We start from the raw sequence: 21,949 nt of genomic DNA, 5'->3' as shown, positions 1-21,949 counted from the left end.
TTTAGCCGTGTAGTTTCCTTTCCCCACAGATACAGGAATCAAAAGAAGGCTTGAACTTATTTGAGAATATTTATGTTTAGTAAAATCAGTTCACCAGCTGTTGATTAAAAAATAATCAGAATGCTAATTCTGAATGCCCACTGAAGCCTGGGTTATTCTGAAGAAGCAAATTGGAATTCCCAGGGTGCCAGGCTTTGGGAGACCTGTCTCTCTTGTCAACCAGTTCTAAATGTAAATCATCAAAGCCATTTTAATATAAACTAGTCATTGTGCACTCTTTATAAAGTTGCTGGTTTGAGCTAAGCTATCTCCATAACTTATTTTTGAATTCTCAAAGGAAATTCTCCACAATTATATTTGGTTCACACGTGCTAGCTGTGCTAGCAAAACAAAACGTATTGTGGGATAAATTTGATCTGCAAGCAGATAGTTTGTAATTCCTGAACTAGCATATGAGAAGAGGAGATAATGATACTGAAAAGTAGATAAGGCAAATAAAAAGGTATATTTGCTTGTTTACTGATTTTGTACTAGGCAGTTATGTATAAATAACATACTGTCCCATGGCTATTTTAATTGTACATCATTCTGATGATGTCAAATGAATATTTAATAACTGCCTGAGCCACTTAGCACCTTAACCCCAGTTAACCATAGCATAAATGCAAATTTATAGCCAATAAAGAATTGAGAAAAGAAAATTCTTTCATTATTTGGAAAATTAAATAAAAGCATATGTCCTATGTTCCAGAGTGTCATCCTGTATAAAGGATATATTTGATACATACTAGTTTTCTGGTCTGGTCCTCCATGAGAATCCACAGGAAAATACATTAGTTCTAGAGTGAGCATAATACTCAGATAATGAATACAGGCTTTATTCCCCACTCATCATTTGATCTTGGGAATTTCAAAGGACTGAGGTAAAAATTAAATTGTCAATATCTCCTAGCCACTTTCCTAGTTCTAGGGATGATGGGAAGTGCCTCTCCACCCTATCTTTCCCATACCCTGGGAATACTGCTCATCCCTCCCAATTTCCCCTCTTTCCATAAAGGCAGGTAGTGGGGCACCATACCACAATGGTGAGGAGGCTGAGTAGAAAGCTGGCCAGGAAAATGGTGAGCCCATAAAAATAAAGTGTGCTACAGACTGATGTGTTGGCAGAAGGCAGGAGTTCAGCCATGGCTGATGGTGGTGAGTACATCAGGATACACCTAGGAAGAGAATCAATGGACAGGAGTACTGCTACAGATATAAGACTAGAGAGATATCCATTCAGTGCAACAAAAGTTAATGAGCATGCAATTTTACTTATCATTTTGCTAACCCTTGCCCATAACACCTTGTTCCTTCTCATACACTTATTATCTTCTAGTCACTTTGTCTTATATTTATACTTATGCACTTTTAGCCTTGATTATACCTTGTTCCATAGCCCATTTAGAATATAAGCACCTTGGCCAGAATGTGTGTACAAAGTCTTCTCTCATCTCTATTTATAGAAAAGAATAGGTGTACTCTACCATGAAAATGATAGATTTGGTCCTTACTTACCTGTGGTTCTGGCTGAAGTTGTGGAAACATCCACTGGCATTGCCCAGACAGAATACAGGTATCATCAATAGTAGAGGTATCAGGCTGGGAGGAAAAAAACATCATCTTAGTATTCAGACTTTTTCGTGACCTTTCCCCTTTGCAAAATATTCTCCTGTTCTTCTCCCAACTCTATCACCCGACTACTCTCCACAAATACATACACATTTAACTTCTTCAAGAAAAATACTTCAAAAACTTTAAGCATACCTTCTTTTCCAGTTCCTGGGAAAGTGGAGTGGGAAATTCCTTTTATACCTAGGTTAATGAACCCTAATACAGTTTCATAGAGAGTCTCCGGGACTTGTGTGGTCAGATAAAAATACAAGTGTGTCAAAGTGAAAGGAAAAAATCTACCATGGAGCTCTGTGCTCAGCCTGTTTCACCTTCTATGGTGACAAGGAATAACTTGATTCTCATCAGCCTCTTCCTGGGAGCTTTTCCCCCATAATTTTAAAGCATACTTCTAAATAACCAATTATTTATCCAGCGAAATATAGCCAGCTCCCTGTAAGAGGAAAAGATCCAAGAGTAAAAGTTACAAAGTCTAAAACCAACTCTTATGTGACCACCACATTAGGTGGGATCCAGACCCTTTCTGGGCTTAACAGTTATAAGAGTCTCACCCAATGTTATAAGGATGGATGAGATCTTGAAAGCCATCTATTACAAGTCTTCAAGATATATGAAAATGAATTAGAAGTCTAAAGACTTAAACGGAAATATCTGTTGAAGGTCACATAAAGTTGATGGCAGAACTGGGGCTAAAACCCAAATCTGCAACTTCAAACTGCTTGCCTATTCTATCTGGGAAAACAAAACCAATGATTGCATATTTGTTTCTTCCTACTCAGTAAAGCTCCATGAAGACCTAGGAGTAACAGACTCAATGGAAATAAATGACATTGTCCTCCCATTTGTTCCCATCTGGACTCCAGAGTAATGAGAATCTATACTTTGCTAGGAAGGAAGGCAAAAATCTTACCTTGACAAAATGATGGCTATTTGACCAACTTGACAAGTATAATCTATAACCTATAAAAAGAACAAATGTGAGTAACCTCTTAGGATATTGCCAACCATGTTATAATAAATAGCAGGTCATCACTTATCACTTGATAGAACAAAAATTTCCAAGAGCCAGCTTGCTTCAGTCAAGCAATATTTGCTATAAAATTCAATGAAATAAATAGTTCCTTAACACTGGCGATTATAGAATTTTATCTGTATTACCATATTCTAAAAAGTACAAAAACCACAACAGCCATAAAGAGAGCCTGCAGGAAGTAGCTTAATATAAGATTTGGATACCAGAACAAATTCTCTTAAGAAGAAAGACAAATATGAAATCACACAGTTATCCTCCATCTTCTAATAAAAGTTCAATCTTCTTCTCTTTTAGATCCAGGGAGGTGTGGACTTTTCAGACCTTCTGGGCGGAATGAAAGTCTATGTATAAAATGACCAGCAGAAAGCATAATAAGCCAAGGTTATTATAATAGGGCAGGGTCAAAGCCCTTTGGATATAAGACCTGTTGGACTCTAGAAGAAAGAATATTTCAAAAAGCCCCAGTTGTGTTAGACTCTATAAAACAACTTACAGAAGGATGGTCCCTACCCACTAGGAATTTATGGTGAAAGATTTTGAAAAGAACACCTTAAAGGGATAATCAAATAGAAGTTTTTTTCTATTTTAAGGTAGATATATTTAAGGTAGATATATTATATTCTGGAATGGCAATGTTAGAGATCAATAAGCATTAAGCGAGCAATTAATCAATAATCAGAGGTGAGTAATTGATTTTCCCTAAGAAGTTTGGGTCAGGAATAGCAAATGATTTCAAGTAGGATAGTCAGTGTTGACTTGAGGAAAAAAGGGAAATCAGTATAAATTAGTCTTTGGTGACCTCTCCCACTCACTTCCCTTCTTCTCTTTTTATTGTATCCTCTATCCATCAGGTGGCTCTTCTGTTTTTAACTCTTGTTCTTACCTGGATGTCAATTAATCTCGGACAAAAATCTTACTGATAATAGTTTAGGGCGGGTATTTAAAAAGAGAACTCAAAAATGAAAAAAACAAAAAAAACAAAACAACAACAAACTTCAAGCCTCCTGCTATAAAGCTATAATGACAGAATAATAGGCAGTGGGGTTAAAATCTGGGGCCAGAGTTTTTCTTCTTCGAACTAGTGTTGTAACATGGGTTATAAAGAGAAATATGGTATGTGCATTTGTATGCATAGAAAGCAGTAGAGTACCATATATGAGAGCTAATCTTATGTCTCTCCTTCCCTTTTCCTTCAAAGATTAATTTGTTCTCCTGCCAGAAGCCCAAGCCTCAGGAAAATATTCCCCCACGTTGTCCCTTGGCTTCTGGTCTCATCATGACAACTTCTTTAGGGAATGACTCTGTGGTCGAATAACTTCTCCCAAATTCCAAATTCTTAGCTTGTGAATCAATGAATGAATGAATGAATAAAAACTTGAAATACTACCCCTATAAGGCTGTTGAACCTTTTAGACATCAGCCTGAAGGGAGGAAAATGAACTAATTATATCTTTGCAGTATCTTCCAGCCCTAGGATTCTAGGATTATGTAGACAAACATGTAAAAGCATATATAGCCATGGGTCATTACTAAATAGTATGGAGCTGAGAAACGAATCAAGTTTAAAATATATTGCTCGGGTCCCAGGTGCGCACCGAGGCACTGCTTGTCAAGCCATGCTGTGGGGGTGTCCCATATAAAGTGGAAGAAGATGGGCATGGATGTTAGCTAGGGGCCAATCTTCCTCAGAAAAAAAGAGGAGGATTGGTATTGGGTGTTAAGTCAGGGCTGATCTTCCTCACCAAAAAAAAAAAAAAAAAAATTAAAATATAGAAGAGTAATTATAAGTTTTGAATCCCCAGGGGTAAACAAGAGAAAAAGTCATCAAAATATAGTCTTGTGCTGTACAATACAGTAGCTACTGCTACCTGTGGTCAAATTAAAATTAAGATTAAATAAAATTAAAAATTCAGTTCTTTGATTACACCAGCCACATTTCAAACACTCAAGAGCCACATATGGCTAGTGGCTACTGAATTGGACAGCACATAAAATATTTTGATCACTGCAAAAAGTTGAACACTGCTTGTATAGACTGTAATATCTTGTCGAGGATGCTGCTTAAGGGGTCTCTTCATGCTAATTTTTTAGTGATTTCCCCATTGCCCTTTCTCCTTATAGCAAAAAAGAAAAAAAAAAACAGAAAAGCTTTAAAAGCGTTCTATGCCCCTGCCCTTTTCCAACAGTGTGTCTCTAGAACAAGGCTAGAAAAAGGCAAGATGAATATCTTCTTATGAAGTCAGTCAGATGAGGATTTAAGAATATCATAGCATTTTAGAGCTTGAAGGGACATTAAAGATCACATAGACCAACACTTCATGATGTTAGAAAGAAAACTGTGATAGAAAATTGAGGCCCAAGAAAGGGAGATGATATGCCCAAGGTCACAGAGGAAATAAATGACAGAACTGGGTCTAGAAGACAGAGCTCTTGATTCACCCTCAAATGCTCTTTTCACGAGGCAATAGTACCATTTATTCATTCAACAAATACTTATAGAGTTTCATCATGTGTGTGACAGTATACCACTTTCATTTGTTCTAGAACTGATCTATACGCTCTAGAGAAAGGTATGTTGGGAGGCTTTCCAGATTCATTTATTCCATGGTGCCTTTAAACAAAAATTCGCCTTCAGAAAACCACAACAAAATGGATACTGCAGAAATAAAAAGACTGGAATATTTAGTATGATATGTATAATAAGACTAAAACATATAACGACATTTAAAGAAATTAAAATTGCTAACATCATAAAAATGTCTTCTGCCAAGATCACTTAGTGATATACTGAAGGAATCAGAAATAAGAAACTAGTACTACTATATAGTACTATGCAACAGAACACTGTTCAGCAATAAAAAGGAATGACTTATACACGCTGTAATGAATAAACTTCAAAAGCATTATGCTAAGTGAAATAAACCAGACACAAGAGACTATATATTGCATGATTCCACCTATATGAAATGTCCAGAAAAGGAAAATCTGTAGAGACAGAAAGTAGATTAGTGGTTGCCTAGTGCAGGAGATAGGAGGGGAATTAACAGTAAGTGGGTGTGAAGAATTCTATTGGGGTGAAGAAAAATATTCTGAAACTGATTTATGATGATAATTGTGCAACTTGGATAGTTTACTTTAAAAATCATTGAACTGTACACTTGAAATAGGTGAATTACGTGATATGTAAAATACGCATACACAAAAAAGAATCCAGATGTACTGACTTATGTTCTCCTCTCTTTTATAATTGTAATGCTAGACAGTGCCCAAAACTTTTTGTGAACCAAAGAAGGCAAGACAACTGCTCTCCGGATGCATCTTGTTTTCTGATCACCACCCATTAATTCTTCTACCCTTCCGCAAACCAGTATCTGTTACCCACACATACTGAAGAAACATAGCAGAGCAGAACAGTCTCCCTTTCCAATATCTGTAACCTAAATCCCATGTTAGCAGACTGTGTACTTTCCACGACTCTTCTTCAGGATCTTTTTCTTTATTCTAGGAACAATGATGGATTGGCATGGAGCCAAGAAAGATTTCCCTTACTGAATGGAACTAGGCAGGAATGGCAGTACTGTAAATAATGCTTCCTATAATCAAATCCTTTTTTTTTTTTTTTTGATGGCAAGAGAGAAGAAGAAATTATGTCAACAGAATGGAAACTATGAGAACGTGTGTTTTTTTTAATTAACCTCTATGAATTCACCTAGCCAGTGCTGAGTGCTTACAGTGTTTATCAAGGATATATGGGTTTGTTTTAGCATACTGTTCTTAACTATTAGCTCTGAATAAAACTTACCAGTGGAAATGTGCTCTGTCCATGCTGGTTGTGTTTCATCCTCAGCTCTTTGTACAAATACCAGATGTAACTGACAGTGTAGAGAAATGAGGAAATGTAGAATATCTAGGTGAAAATCAAAAAACCCATCATAACTGTCCCACTCTAATTTCCTTCAATTTAATTTCATTTTCTACTATAAGAATCCTACCTCCCAGTCTATTAGTAAGTTACCATCTAGTATCCATACCATGAGAAAGCAGGCCAAATCTGGGAAATCTAGCCAGGCCTACCTAAACTATGTCCCAGCTTCCTTATTTTATCCTTTGACTATTCAGAGGAACCACAGAATTATCCACCTCCGCTCACCCAACTGCTCCACTTTTATGAAGGTATCATAAAATCTTTTTCTATTTTTTTAATTGAAAAGGCCATAAGGATTTCCATTTCTAACAATGATAGCCTAAGCTATTTGAACCAAACTTTCCATGCAAAAGAACTAAACATGCTGGATAAAATACTTTCTTAAATCCTTAAAAGGATCAAAGAACTGACAACATAGCAAGGAACCAGCAGGACAAAATCCAAGGGAAGAAATTTCTGCTTCCATCTTTGGTGAAATAACAGGAATAGAATTTGCCCTTTAGCCTTAAAAACTAAAAATTGGACAAAATATATAAAAAGACCCAGTTTTCAAACACTGGATAACAACCAGTGCAGAATAGTAATCCCTGAAAGAAAAAAAACAAACTATTGAGCTCATCAAGTGCCCCAGCTCACTGGCCGGAGAAAGTGAGTCCAGTGAGGGAGAATCCAAACAGAGATGAGCTGTCTTGGTAAATTGCAGAGACAGACTTCAGAGTTTGGGGAGGCCTAGGCAGCTAAAATTTGTGAAGCAGATTATCAGAGAAGAGGTAGACACACAGAGATACAGTGCTCTGGAGATTTGCAGAGGTACCCTCAAATCTTTGATTATGTATTGATCTAGGCATGTGGGAGAGAAAACCATGAAGACCAGGGAAAAAACCACCAGAAAGGAGTAGGTGGAACAATCTTCAAAGGAATCCTCAGAAGAATAGTTTGTGTTCCCATCAGCCAGATTGGAAAGACCTTCTAATACATAGGCAGGAATGGCTGTACTGTAGAATAAAAAGGTAGAATTATAAGAGTAATATTGCCTCACTAATGAGTCCAAATTAGCTGTACATGAAAGATTGCCCTAACCAAAGCTTAAAAGCAAGCTTCAAAAAATAAGCAAGACTTGAAAGGACAGGGTTAACTGTCCTTTCAGAGAGATTCAGAGTTAACTACATCTAAGACAAAACTCTCAAATTTAAAGGAATATATATTTTAAAAAAATTGAATACTCAATAATGTAAAATCTACATCTGGTATCTAATAAAATATTATAAGTGATACAAAGAAGCAGGAAAATATGACTCATAACCAAGAGAAAAATTAATCAATAAAAATGGACTCAGAAATGACAGATATTATAAAAATTAGTAGAAATAGATGTTAAAGGAACTATAACATATATACTCCATGTGTCCAAGAAGATAGAGGAAAGCACGAGCATGACAAGTAGAGAAAGACCCAAATTGAAATTCTAGAGATGAAAAATATAATATATAAAATAAAAAATATGGTAAATTAGAAACTGCAAAAGAAAAGATTAGTAAACTTAAAGACATAGAAACAAACTATCTAAAATGAAACATCTAGAGAAAAAAGACTTTAAAAAAATGAACAAACCTTCAGTGAGCTGTAGGACAATATCAAGCAGGCTGATGCACATGGAATCGGAATTCCAGAAGGAGTAGAGAGGCAGAGAAAAACAAAAATACGTTGGAAGAAATAATAACCAAAATTTTTCCAAATTTGATGAAAATATAAACCATCATATCCAAAAAGCTTAACAAAACAAAGCATAAGAAACATGAAGAAAACACACCAAGGTACATCATAATCAAATTACTTAAAATCAGTGATAAACAGAAAACACCAAAAGCATCCAGAGTAAAAAGACACATTATGTACATGGGAACAAAGATAAGAATGACAGCAAACTTCTTATCAGAAACACTGCAATCCAGAAAACAGGAGCAACATCTTTAAAATACTGAAAGAGAAAAAGAAAATCTGTCAACCTAGAATTCCATACACAGAAAAAATACCTTTCCAAAGAAAGGGACAAAAATAAGGACTTTTCAGACAAACAAAAAGCTGAGAGAATACATTCAAGCAGATCATTACTACAAGAAATGTTAAAGGAAGTCCTTCAGGCACAAAATAGGTGATAACAGATAGAAATTTGGATCTAAACAAAGGAATTAAGAGTACCAGAAATGGGAACAGTGTGGTGCTTCCTCAAATAATTACACGTAGAATTACCATATGATCCAACGATTCAACTCCTAAGTATATACCCAAAAGAATTGAGGAGAGTAATGTCAGCATCGTGGCAGAGTGAGTTGTTCCCTTTATCTCTCCCCTCTAAGTTACAACTAAACAGACATGCATTAACCAACAGAGGATTCCCTACACAACACAACAGGATGCCTGAGAGATCCATGCAGCTATACATCTGAAGGCGGGTGGACTGGATTCCTGGGAAACAGTGGAATTAGGTAAGCAGACCCCTCCTTCTCCCCAGCGGCAGCGAGTCAGGTCATGGATTCTCAACAGCGGCCAGCACAACTGTGAGTGGAGGTGGGGGAAGCCCAGCCCACATGCAAACACTTTCAGAGTGGTGGCACGGCCCAAGGGAGCACCCACCTACCAAGGTGGCCCCGCCCACACAAACACTCCCCACTGAGTGATGGCGGCTCAGCCTGCATTGAGGGACCCTGCCCATCAAGCGCAGCACCAGCCTGTGTGAAAATGCCCTGCCCGCCGAGCACAGCAGCCTGCAGGACCTGCCTGCGAGCACACCACTGGCCCATGTGAAAGTGCCTCTCCTGCCTAGCGCAGCAACTCAGCCGGACCTGCTCACTGAGTGCAGTGGCCCCACCTGTGCAGTCACGACCCATTGAGTGGCTGTGGCCAGCCTGCGTGAATGCAGAGTGGTTTGACCAGTACAAATACCAGAAGATGGGGCAGGATCAGAAAACACAGCTCCTGCCTCCCCACCCCTCAGCAGCAGCAGGTGGAATCTGCGACTGGATACTACCACAAATGTGCCGGTAGAAGATCAATTCATCAAATACCATGAAAAACGACAGTAACACTGCAGAACAAAAAAAAAAAAATGACAAGTCTCCAGAAACCAAACCTCAAGTCACAGAAGATTACAATCTAAATGACAGAGAATTCAAAATAGTTGTCATAAAGAAACTCAACAAGTTACAAGAAAACTCAGAAAGATAGTTCAATGAGCTCAGGAATAAAATTAATGAACTGAAGGAATACTTCACCAAAGAGATTGAAGCCCTTAAAAAAATATATACAGAAATGCTAGATATGAAGAACACAATTAATAAGATAAAAAATAATGCAGAAACTATAAAAATAGAGCAGATCTTATGGAGGAAAGAATTAGTGAATTAGAAGATACAAATACAGAAATACTTCAGGTGGAGGAGGAGAGAGAACTAAGAGTTTTAAAAAATGAAGAAATTCTTTGAGAAATATCTGACTCAATTAGGAAAAGTAATATAAGGATTATAGTTATTCCAGAGGGAGAAGGGAGGGAGAAAGGAGCAAAAAGATTGTTCAAAGAAATAACAGCTGAGAACTTCCCAAACCTGGGGAGGGAAATGGACTTAAAAGTACATGAAACCAATAGAACGCCTAATACATCAATGCAAAAAGACTTTCTCCAAGGCATATAATATTAAAACTGGTAAAAGTCAATGACTAATAAAAAATATTAAAGGCAGCAAGGCAGAAGAAAACAACCGACAAAGGAACCCCTACCATGCTTTCAGCAGACTTCTCAACAGACCCTTAAAGGCTAGGAAACAATGGAATGATGTATTCAAAATACTGAAAGACAAAAACTTTCAGCCAAGAACACTCTATCCAGCAAAATTATCCTTCAGATTTGATGGAGAAATAAAAGCTTTCCCGGATAAACAAAAGCTGAGGGAGTTCATTGCCACTAGACCAGCCTTACCAGAAATGATGAATGGAGCTCTCCTACCAAACAAAAAGGCAAAGGTTTACAAATCTTTCAGCAAGGAGATGAATAGACAGACAAAAATCAGAAAATTGAAGCTCTCTTATCACAATAGGTTAGCAAACAATTATAACATAAAGGGAAGGAAAGCATCAAAAATAACTATAAACACTTCAATTTAGTCACAAACTCACAACACAAAAAATAATTTGTGACAACAATAACTTAGAAGGAGAAGAGGAAAAGGATGGAACCTGCTTAGGCTAATGGACATAAGAGGCTCTCAGAAAATGGACTATCTCATCTACAAGATCTTTTTTACAAACCACATGGTAACCATTAAACAAATAAGCAGAGCAGAGCTGCAAATCATAAATAAAGAGAAAACTGAGAAATCCATCACAGAAAACCACCAAAGTGAAATGGAAGTCAGAAATATGAGGGAAAAGAAGCAAGGAGAATATACAACAACTGGAAAACAAGAGATACAATGACAGTATTAGGCACTCACATATCAATAATAGTTCTAAATGTAAATGGATTGAATTCTCCAATCAAAAGACACAGATCAGCTGGATGGATTAAAAACAAGACCCAACAATATGCTGCCTCCAGGAAACACATCTCAGCTCGAAAGACAAACATAGGCTTGGAATGAAAGGATGGAAGATGATACTCCAAGCAAATGGCAACTAAAAGGAAGAAAATGTTGCCATACTTATATCACACAAAGCAGACTTCAAGATAAAAAAGGCATTGAGAGTCAAAGAGGGGCAGTATATAATGATAAAGGGGCCATTCCACCAAGAGGACATAACACTTATGAATATATATGCACCTAACACAGGAGCACCAAAGTATATAAAGCAACTATTAACAGACCTAAAGGGAGAAATTAGCAGCAACACAATAATAGTAGGGGACCTCAACACCCCACTTACATCAATGGATAGATCATCCAGACAGAAAGTCAAGAAGGCAAGAGTGGCCTTAAATGAAACACTAGACCAGATGGACTTAATAGATATGTACAGAACATCCATCCAAAACAGCAGAATACACATTCTTCTCAAGTGTACATGGAACATTCTCAAAGATAGACCATATGTTGGGAAACAAGACAAGCCTCAATAAATTTAAGATTGATATCATATCAAGCATCTTTTCCAGCCACAAAGCTATGAAACTAGAAATCAACTACAAGAAAAAATCTGAGAAAGCCAAAAATATGTGGAGACTAAATAACATGCTACTGAACAAAAACTGAATCAATGAAGAAATCAAAGGAAAAATCAAAAAATACCCATAGACAAAGGAAAATGAAAACACAACATACCAAAACTTAAGGGATACAGCAAAAGCAGTACTAAGAGGGAAATTTATAGCAACAGAGGCCTACCTCAACAAACAAGAAAAATCTCAAGTAAGTAATCGTAAACTATACCTAACAGAACTAGAAAAAGAAAGACAAACAAAGCCCAAAGTCAGCAGAAGGAGGGAAATAATAAAAATTAGAGCAGAAATAAATGAAATAGAGACTAAAACATCAATAGAAAGGATCAATGAAAGAAAGGGCTGGTTCTTTGAGAAGATAAATAAAATTGACAAACCCTTAGCCAGAATCACTAAGAAAAAAAGAGAGAAGTCTCAAATAAATAAAATTAGAAATGAAAGAGGAGAAATTACAATGGATACCAAAGAAATACCAAAGATTATAAGAGAATACTAGGAAAAACTATGTGCCTACAAATTGGATAACCTAGAAGAAATGGATAAATTCTTAGAATCATACAACCTCCCAAAACTGAATCAAAAAGAAATAGAGAATCTGAACAGACCAATCACAAGTAAAGAGATTGAAACAGAAATCAAAAACCTCCCAAAAAATAAAAGTCCAGGGCCAGATGGCTTCTCTCAATAATTTTACCAAACATTCAAAAAAGATTTAATACTTATCCTTCTCAAACTATTCCAAAAAACAGAGGAAGATGGCACACTTCCTAACACATTCTACAAAGCCAACATCACCCTGATACCAAAGTCAGATAAGGACAATACAAAGAAGGAAAATTACAAGCCAATACTGCTGATGAACATAGACGCAAAAATCCTCAACAAAATAGTAGCAAATCAAATACAATACATTAAAAGGATCAGACACCATGATCAAGTGGGATTTATACCAGGGATGCAGGGATGGTTCAACATCCACAAATCAATCAATGTGATACACCACATTAAGAAAATGAGGAATAAAAATCACATAATCATCTTAATAGATGCAGAGAACACATTTGACAAGATCCAATATCCATTTATGATAGAAACTCTCAAAAAAAAGGGTATAGAAGGAAAGTACCTCAGCATAATAAAGGCCATATATGACAAACTCACAGACCACATCTTAATGGTGAAAAACTGAAAGCCATTCCTCTGAGAACAGAAAGAAGACAGGGTGTCCACTCTCACCACTCTTATTCAACATAGTACTGGAGGTTTTGGCCAGAGCAATTAGGCAAGAAAAAGAAATAAAAGAGACCCAAATTGGAAAGGAAGAAGTAAAACTCTTGGTGTTTGTGGATGCCATGATTCTCTCTATACAGAAAACCCTAAGGAATCCATTGGAAAACTATTAAAAATAATCAACAACTACAGCAAAGTTGCAAAATCAACATACAAAAATCAGTCACATTTCTATACATTAATAATGAACTAGCAGAAAGAGAAGTCAAGAATACAATCCCATTTACAATCCAACAAAAAGAATAAAATATCTAGGAATAAATTTAACCAAGAAGATGAAAGACCTAGACATTGAAAACTATAAGACATTATTGAAAGAAATTGAAGATGACATAAAGAAACGGAAAGGTACTCCATGCTCATGGATTGGAAGAATAAATATAGTTAAAATGTCCATATTACCTAAAGCAATCTACAGATTCAACACAATTCCAATCAGAATCCCAACACATTCTTCACGGAAATAGAACAAAGAATCCTAAAATTCATATGGAACAACAAAAGATTCCAAATAGCAAAAGCAATCCTGAGAAAAAAGAACAAAGCTGGAGGCATTACAATCCCTAACTTCAAAACATACTACAAAGCTATAGGAATCAAAACAGCATGGTACTGGCACAAAAACAGACACACAGATCAATGTAACAGAATTGAGAGCCCAGAAATAAAACCACACATCTATGGACAGCTAATCTTCGACAAAGGAGCCAAGAACATACAATGGGAAAGGAAAGTCTCTTCAATAAATGATGTTAGGAAAACTGGACAGCCATGTGCAAAAGAATGAAAGTAGACCATTATCTTATACCATACACAAAAATTAATTCAAAATGGATTAAAGACTTGACTGTAAGACCTGAAACCATAAAACTCCTAGAAGAAAATATAGGCAGTACACTCTTTCACATTGTTCTTTGTAGTATCTTTTCCAATACCATGTCTACTCAGGCAAGAGAAACAAAAGAAAAACTAAACAAATGGGACTATATCAGACTAAAAATCTTCTGCAAGGCAAAGGAAACCATGAATAAAATGAAAAGAAAACCCACCAACTGGGAGAAAATATTCGCAAATCATATATCCGACAAGGGGTTAATTTCCAAAATATATAAAGAACTCATACAACTCAACAACAAAAAAATGAACAACCTGAAGAAAAAAATGGGCAAAGGATATGAACAGATATTTTTCCAAGGAAGATATACAGATGGCCAACAGGCACATGAAAATATGTTCAACATCACTAATCATTAGGGAAATGCAAATCAAAACTACAATGAGATATCACCTTACACCCGTCAGAATGGCTATAATTAACAAGACAAAAAATAACAAATGTTGGAGAAGATGTGGAAAAAAGGGAACCTTCATACACTGCTGGTGGGAATGTAAACTGGTGCAGCCACTATGGAAAGCAGCATGGAGATTTCTCAAAAAATTAAAAATTGAAATATCATAAGATCCAGCTATCCCACTACTGGGTATTTATCCAAAGAACATGAAATCAACAATACAAAGAGATTTATGATACCCCTATGTTCATTACAGCATTGTTCAAAATAGTCAAGATGTGGAGGCAACCCAAGTGCCCATCAACTGATGAATGGATAAAGAAGATGTGGTGTGTATATGTATACACACACACACACACACACACACACACATGCACACAATGGAATACTACTCAGCCATTAAAAAAGACAAAATCGTCCCACTTGCAACAACATGGACGGACCTTGAGGGTATTATGTTAAGCGAACTAAGCCAGACAGAGAAAGACAAACACCATATGATTTCACTCATACGTGGAAGATAAGCAAACATATGGATAAGGAGAACAGACTAGTGGTTACCAGAGGGGAAGGAGAGGGAGGATAAAAGGGATATAGGAGCACATATGTATGGTGATGGATAAAAACTAGACTAATGGGGGTGAGCAAGATAAAGTCTATTCAGAAAATGATATATAGTAATGTACACCTGAAATTATACAATGTTATAAACCAATACGACCTCAATAAAATAATTTAAAAAAAAGAATTGAAAACAAATACTCAAACAATTACATGTACATGCATATTCATAAAAGCACTGTGGGGCCAGCCCCGTGGCTTAGCGGTTAAGTGCGTGCACTCTGCTACTGGCGGCCCAGGTTCAGATCCCGGGCACGTACCGACGCATCGCTTCTCTGGCCATGCTGAGGCCGTGTCCCACATACAGCAACTAGAAGGATGTGCAACTATGACATACAAGTATCTACTGGGGCTTTGGGGGGAAAACAAAAGGAGGAAGATTGGCAATAGATGTTAGCTCAGAGCCGGTCTTCCTCAGCAAAAAGAGGAGGATTCGCGTGGATGTTAGCTCAGGGCTGATCTTCCTCAAAAAATAAATAAATAAATAAATAAATAAATAAAATAACAGCACTGTGCACAATAGCAAAAGGTGGAAACAGCTCACATGTCCATAAATAGATGAAGGATAAACAAATTGTAATATATACACGAAATGGAACATTATTCAGCTATAAAAAGGAATGAAGTACTGAAACGTGCTACAAAATGGATGACTCTTCAAAATATTATGCTAAATGAACAAAGCCAGACACAAAAGGCCACATTTTGAATGACTCTATTATTACAAAGTATCCAGAACAGATACAGCCATAGAGACTGAATTCAGATCGGTGGTTTCCAGATGTTGGGGATAGGCAAGATGGGGAAAAACTGCTTAATGAGTAAGGGGCTTTACTTTGGAGTGATAGAAATGTTTGGAACTAGATAGAGACAGCGGTTACATAACATTGTGAAAGTACCAAATACCACTGAACTGTTCACTTTAAAATGGTTAATTTTATGTTACGTGAACTGCACCTCAATAAAATTATTTTTTGAAACTTTTGTGCATCAAAAGACATTATCAAGAAAATGAAAAGACAACCTAAAGAATGGGAGAAAATATTTGCAAATCATATATCTGAGATAGGTCCATTATTCAGAATATATTAAAAACTCCTACAACTCAACAACCAAAAGACAAAGAAGTTTGCTCCATTGATTGACTCTTCCTTTCACAAACGATTTCTCTATAGCATGCGATGCTATTTGACAGCATTTTACCCACAGTAGAACTTCTTTCAAAATTGGAGTCAGTCCTCTCAAACCCTGCCGCTGCTTTATCAACTAAATTTATGTAATATTCTAAATCCTTTGTTTTCACTTCAACAATCTTCACAGCATCTTCACCAGGAGTAGATTCCATCTCAAGAAACCACCTTCTTTGCTCATCCATAAGAAGCAACTCCTCATCCGTTCAAGTTTTATTATGACATTGCAGCAATTCAGTCACATCTTCAGGCTTCAAATGCTGATGCAAAAATGGTGCCGATAGACTTGCTTAATGCAGGGTTGCCACAAACCTTCAACTTGTAAAAAAAAAACTCAGTATCTGTGAAGCGCAATAAAAGGAAGTATGCCTGTAATGTCCTCTAAATTACATGGCTCTCCAACATTGGCAGTAAAATTTGAAACATGATCTGATTCCCTTGTCTTCCTCTCCTCTTGTTGCCACTTAAAGAGACTGACCATTCTGTGCTGAGGAAATAGGTTTTAAGAAGAAATAGGTAATTTCATTTAAGCCCAGTAGAGGGAACCAGGATGTCATTATATCTGATAGGTTCTTCTGCCCTCACACTAGACACACAAACATTAAGCATTCTAAATTTGACTTTTCTTTTAGTTTTCAGATTTAAAAATTTGTTAAAACCTGAGACATATTGTTAACAACCCTGACCATTGTGATTAATGTTGACATTCTTCATACCAAACAGAAGTGATTAATTATAAATTTATCATCTTAACTACTTTGTATTCTTTTGAAAATCTCAAGATTCATCAAATCCACCATCTTTATTCTCCTAAAATCCCAGTGAGGCAAATAGTTAGTGAATGGCTACCAAGTATAAAGAATAATCTATAATAGGGAAGACAAACAAGAACCTTCTACTCAATCTTATATTCATATAATGCTTTATAACTTAAAAGTACTTTTACATATATGCTGACATTTCACCCTATTTTTGTGATAAGAAAACCAAAACCATAAGTGAATTCATTTTTTAAAGTGACTTATTTAACGTCTGTTAAGTGGCAGAAATTATTTTACTTTTATTATTAAATAAATTAAAAACTAATATAAGCAGTTATTTGCCCAAAATCTCCTCTATACCAGTCTAAAGCAGATCCAACAAGGTAACTCCAGACTCCTGGTTTTCAACCAGACTTTTTTAAAAAAAATTAAATCCTGAGACTAAATGAGACTTCAGTAGCTTATTTAGTTCATTCTTTTACAAGAACATACTGGACACTATCTCAAACATGTGATTTTCTACATTTTTGTAAAATTATCTTGAAAAGATGGTAGCTCAAGCTTATCATAGAAAATAGATTTTATTTATTTATTTATTTTCCCCCCAAAGCCCCAGTAGATAGTTGTATGTCATAGCTGCACATGCCTCTAGTTGCTGTATGTGGGACGCGGCCTCAGCATGGCCAGAGAATCGGTGCGTTGGTGCACGCCCGGGATCCGAACCCGGGCCGCCAGCAGTGGAGCACATGCACTTAACCGCTAAGCCACGGGGCCGGCCCAATCATAGAAAATAGAAATAGAGTATAATCAAGTATAAAAATACTCTCAGAGGAGATTTTTCAAACAACTTCATTCCTGCCTCTTTGTAGACAGAACCCATTTTATGAGCAACAGAAAATAAGATGAGAAAGTTCCACTTTAAAGTAGACTCTAGATGTCCCAAAACACTTAGGATGTCAGGTAAAGCTATTTCTATTACATGGGTCTAGGGTACAAGGGATTTTTGTCGTTGTTGTTAAGAGTACTTACTCCTAACAAAGGGGGTTGGTCATGATACAAATCTGTTCTGTCATAGATCCAACAAAGTGTCACGGCATTAATCAGATGTTAGTTAGTACATTATGGCTGAAAGAGGTAAAAACTCCAGCTCAAGCAGGTTAGGATCAGAAATCTACCCATATATATTTATCCAAAGAACTTGAAAACACCAATTTGCAAAGGTACATGCACCCCTGTGTTCACTGCAGCGTTATTCACAATAGCCAAGACTTGGAAGCAACCTAAGTGCCCATCAAGGGACGAATGGATAAAGAAGATGTGGTATATAGACACAATGGAATACTACTCAGCCATAAGAAACGATGAAATCCAGCCATTTGTGACAACATGGATGGACATTGAGGGTATAATGCAAAGTGAAATAAGTCAGAGGGAGAAGGTCAAATACCGTATGATTTCCTTCATTAAGTAGTAGATAATAACAACAATAAACAAACACATAGGGACAGAGATTGGATTGGTGGTTACCAGAGGGGAAGGGGGGAGGGAGGAGGGTGAAAGGGATAATTCGGTACATGTGTGTGGTAATGGGTTGTAATTAGTATTTTGGTGGTGAACATGATGTAGTCCATGCAGAAATAGAAGTGCAATGATGTACACCTGAAATTTTTACAATGTTATAAACCAATGTTACTGCAATAAACAAAAAATTAAAAAAAAAAAAAAAAAGAAAAAAAAAAGAAATCTACCCATATAGAAGGGTCCAGTGCCTCTAAGCATAGGATTAAGTCCAGGGAGATCAGTTATCAATCAGCAAGTTTATTCGAACTCCTATTATATTTAAACCAGTAGAAGACTCTAAAAATCACAATAATAATATTATATAAACTCCTAGCCACTGTGAAATTTAGGCCTTGGAGTTAGGCAGGCTAAGTCCAAGAGGTCAGAGAGGCAGTGAGAGACATTAATAAGCAAAGATCATGAAATCTAACCCTAGACGAGAAAATATTTTTATTTTTTTATTGATGTTTTAATAGTTTTTATAATTTTATTTATTTATTCATTTTTTCCCCCCAAAGTCCCAGTAGATAGTTGTATGTCATAGCTGCACATCCTTCCAGCTGCTGCATGTGGGACACAGCCCCAGCATGGCTGGACAAGCAATGTGTCTGTGCGTGCCCGGGATCTGAACCCGGGCCGCCAGAAGCAGAGCATGCGCACTTAACCACTAAGCCACGGGGCTGTCCCAATAGTTTTTAACATTGTGAAGTTTTCGGTTGTACATTTTTGTTTGTCCATCACCATATATATGTTTCCCTTCACCTCTTGTGCCCTCCCTCCACCCCCATTGCCCCTGGTAACCACAATACAGTTTTCTCTGTCCATGTGTTGGTTTATATTCCACATATGAGTGAGATCATACAGTGTCTGTCTTTCTCTTTCTGGCTTACTTCACTTAACATAATACCCTCCAGGCCCATCCATGTTGTTGCAAATGGGATGATTTTGTCTTTTTTTACGGCTGAGTAGTATTCCATTGTGTATATACATACCACATTTTCTTGATCCAATTGTCAGTCGAGGGACACTTAGGTTGCTTCCACTTCTTGGCTATAGTGAATAATGCTGCAATGAACATAGGGGTGCATAAGCCTCTTTGGATTGTTGATTTCAGGTTCGTTGGATAGGTTCCCAGTAGTGGGATAGCTGGATCATAGGGCAGAGAGAATATTTTTAATAAATCCTGCTTTCTATTGCCAGGCAGATTCAGAAAGTAATGGATCAGTAAGTATGTGAAGGAAATGAAAGGCCTGCAGGTGAATTCTGTTCTTAAGGAGGTAGGCAGAGATCCTATTTTATCTCCAAAAACAATGATACGAAGAACAACAGTTTACAGTAAGGGTAAGCATTTTACATTTATCTAATTTAATCTTCACAACAACCCTAAGAATCCTATCATTATTCCTATTTTACATGGGGAAACAAAGACTTAGAGAAGTTAACTTGCTTAAAAATATCACAGCTAATAGGTGCCAGAGCTGGGATTTGAACCTAGGTCTGTTTGACTCCAAATTCTATGCTCTCATTCCAACCCACAAACTCCATGTCATCTGCAATCCAAACTGGTATATCTAAAGTACCTGACTCACACATTCTTTCAGGAAATGAAACTGAGTTCATTCACTAAGAAAAGATGACAGCTGACACTTCAACCTGTGTCAAACAGTAGAATAGCCAAGAGGAAATGGAGAGGCTGACTGGGACAGTGTCTGGCACTGTGCTTTTCCCTTTATCCTGTTTCTCCATAGGAGTTATCTCTGATAAACAGAAATATTAGCACAGCAATACTCCCAGATCCTTTTGGAAAAAGCATGGAATTGGTCCCTGATCCCAAGATTGATCTAGGGGACCATCATATACCAAATTAATCCGCTCATTGAGAGCTAGTCATCTAACAGAATAAAAAATCTCAGCATCTTAGACCATAGATCAGATTCCATCCTTCAGAGCCAGATGTTTAGTCTAGACAAAGCCTTCTCATCCAAATGTTATTCTGGTGCTGTAACATCTGTTTACTGGTTGGCTGAATTCATAAAAGAAATACCACTTGGAAAACCCTACATCTTAACTTATTAATCAAAGACTGAAATTATTCCTGATGGCTTGGTTCTCAAACTTACTTTGCTTCTCAGGTAAGTTCTAGAACAAAAGACTAGCTCTTGGTGAATGATTGATTTCTTCTGTTCCAGTTCAGTGAAGTGGCATAAGGGTACCCCAGCTATACTGAGCCAATTCTCCCTCCTGGATTAGCTCTGGGTTTCCTACAAAACTCTTTTAATTATCTGAGTCGGGCAGGAACTCAATAATAGCAGGCACATAATAAAGTTATAATATAAGAGGTGAATAAGCCTGGTTCTAATTGGCATCCTGCAACCATTCCAGTAGAGGAGGAAAAACTCAAAACAGAAAAATATTCATGTGTCCTGAAGCCTTAGCATCCTAAACCTGGAAAGGACTTGGTTTTTTTTGTTTTTTGTTTTTTTTTATAATTTTTTATTTATTTTTTCCCCCAAAGCCCCAGTAGATAGTTGTATGTCATAGCTGCACATGCTTCTAGTTGCTGTATGTGGGACACGGCCTCAGCATGGCCGGAGAAGCGGTGTGTCGGTGCGCGCCCGGGATCCGAACCCGGGCCGCCAGCAGCGGAGCACGCGCACTTAACCGCTAAGCCACGGGGCCGGCCCTGGAAAGGACTTTGAAAGCCCATTTAGTGCAATAATTTCCAAAAGCTGGTTCAGAAATTAGTGCTGAGCCCTGACAAAATGGTCACTGGTATGCGAAATATTGAGAAAAATATAGGCAATGTAATAAGTTTTCATACGGCTAACTTTACTAATTTAAAGAAACCATTCTTTATTCTGAGACTATATTTTGCCTAGTTTTTTAGTATCAATGTTATTCCTTTCATGAAATTAGATAGTTGTTATTTTTAAATTGTTCTTAATTTAGCAAAATATAAAGTTAGCAACACCATGACAACTCCTACTTTTTAAATTTTTATTTATTTTTAGCTTTATTCATTTGTAAATCCCGAAGTCTAGGAACCATTGAACCACTTATCTAGCGTACCACTTGGCCTTCAGAAAAAAATAGCAAATCCATTTCACACAGATGAAAATTATGGACACATATGATAGGGAAACACCACAGTGACCATGATGATTTATTCCAGTCCTAACAATTCTCAAGGTTTCTACCCAAACTAAATTCTTTCCTACTACTGCTTAAGCCCATTTTCTTTCATTCTGCTTCAGTGGAAATGATTAATAACTGCAAACTATGTTCTAAAAATCTCGGCACCAGTTTTCAGAAAGATTTTTTCTAAAAGGGTCTCCATGCTCAAAGAATGGAACTGAAACCTAGATTCGGAAACTTGGATATCTTGTTTGTTTAGATC

General features: G+C 36.9%; 1 protein-coding gene across 5 annotated transcripts in view; it reads right to left on the bottom strand.

Moving 5' to 3' along the window:
- Positions 1 to 21,949, bottom strand: part of TMEM116 (transmembrane protein 116) — a 104,222-nt gene that overhangs the window by 39,994 nt on the left and 42,279 nt on the right. For 3 of the 5 annotated variants that reach the window (XM_087424203.1, XM_087424206.1, XM_014787103.2), the window contains exons 5-8: positions 6,507 to 6,611; positions 2,582 to 2,631; positions 1,558 to 1,641; positions 1,079 to 1,217 (exon numbers count right to left, since the gene is read on the bottom strand). In XM_087424203.1, coding sequence (XP_087280329.1) covers positions 1,079 to 1,217; positions 1,558 to 1,641; positions 2,582 to 2,631; positions 6,507 to 6,611 — 378 coding nt within the window. The remainder of the gene's footprint in view (positions 1 to 1,078; positions 1,218 to 1,557; positions 1,642 to 2,581; positions 2,632 to 6,506; positions 6,612 to 21,949) is intronic. The other 2 variants (XM_087424204.1, XM_087424205.1) reach the window with 1 other exon arrangement.

Source organism: Ceratotherium simum, chromosome 35 (assembly GCF_057802395.1).
Source record: "Ceratotherium simum simum isolate JZ-2026a chromosome 35, ASM5780239v1, whole genome shotgun sequence".
Lineage (NCBI taxonomy): Eukaryota > Metazoa > Chordata > Mammalia > Perissodactyla > Rhinocerotidae > Ceratotherium > Ceratotherium simum.
This window is presented reverse-complemented; position numbering and strand designations above follow the sequence as displayed.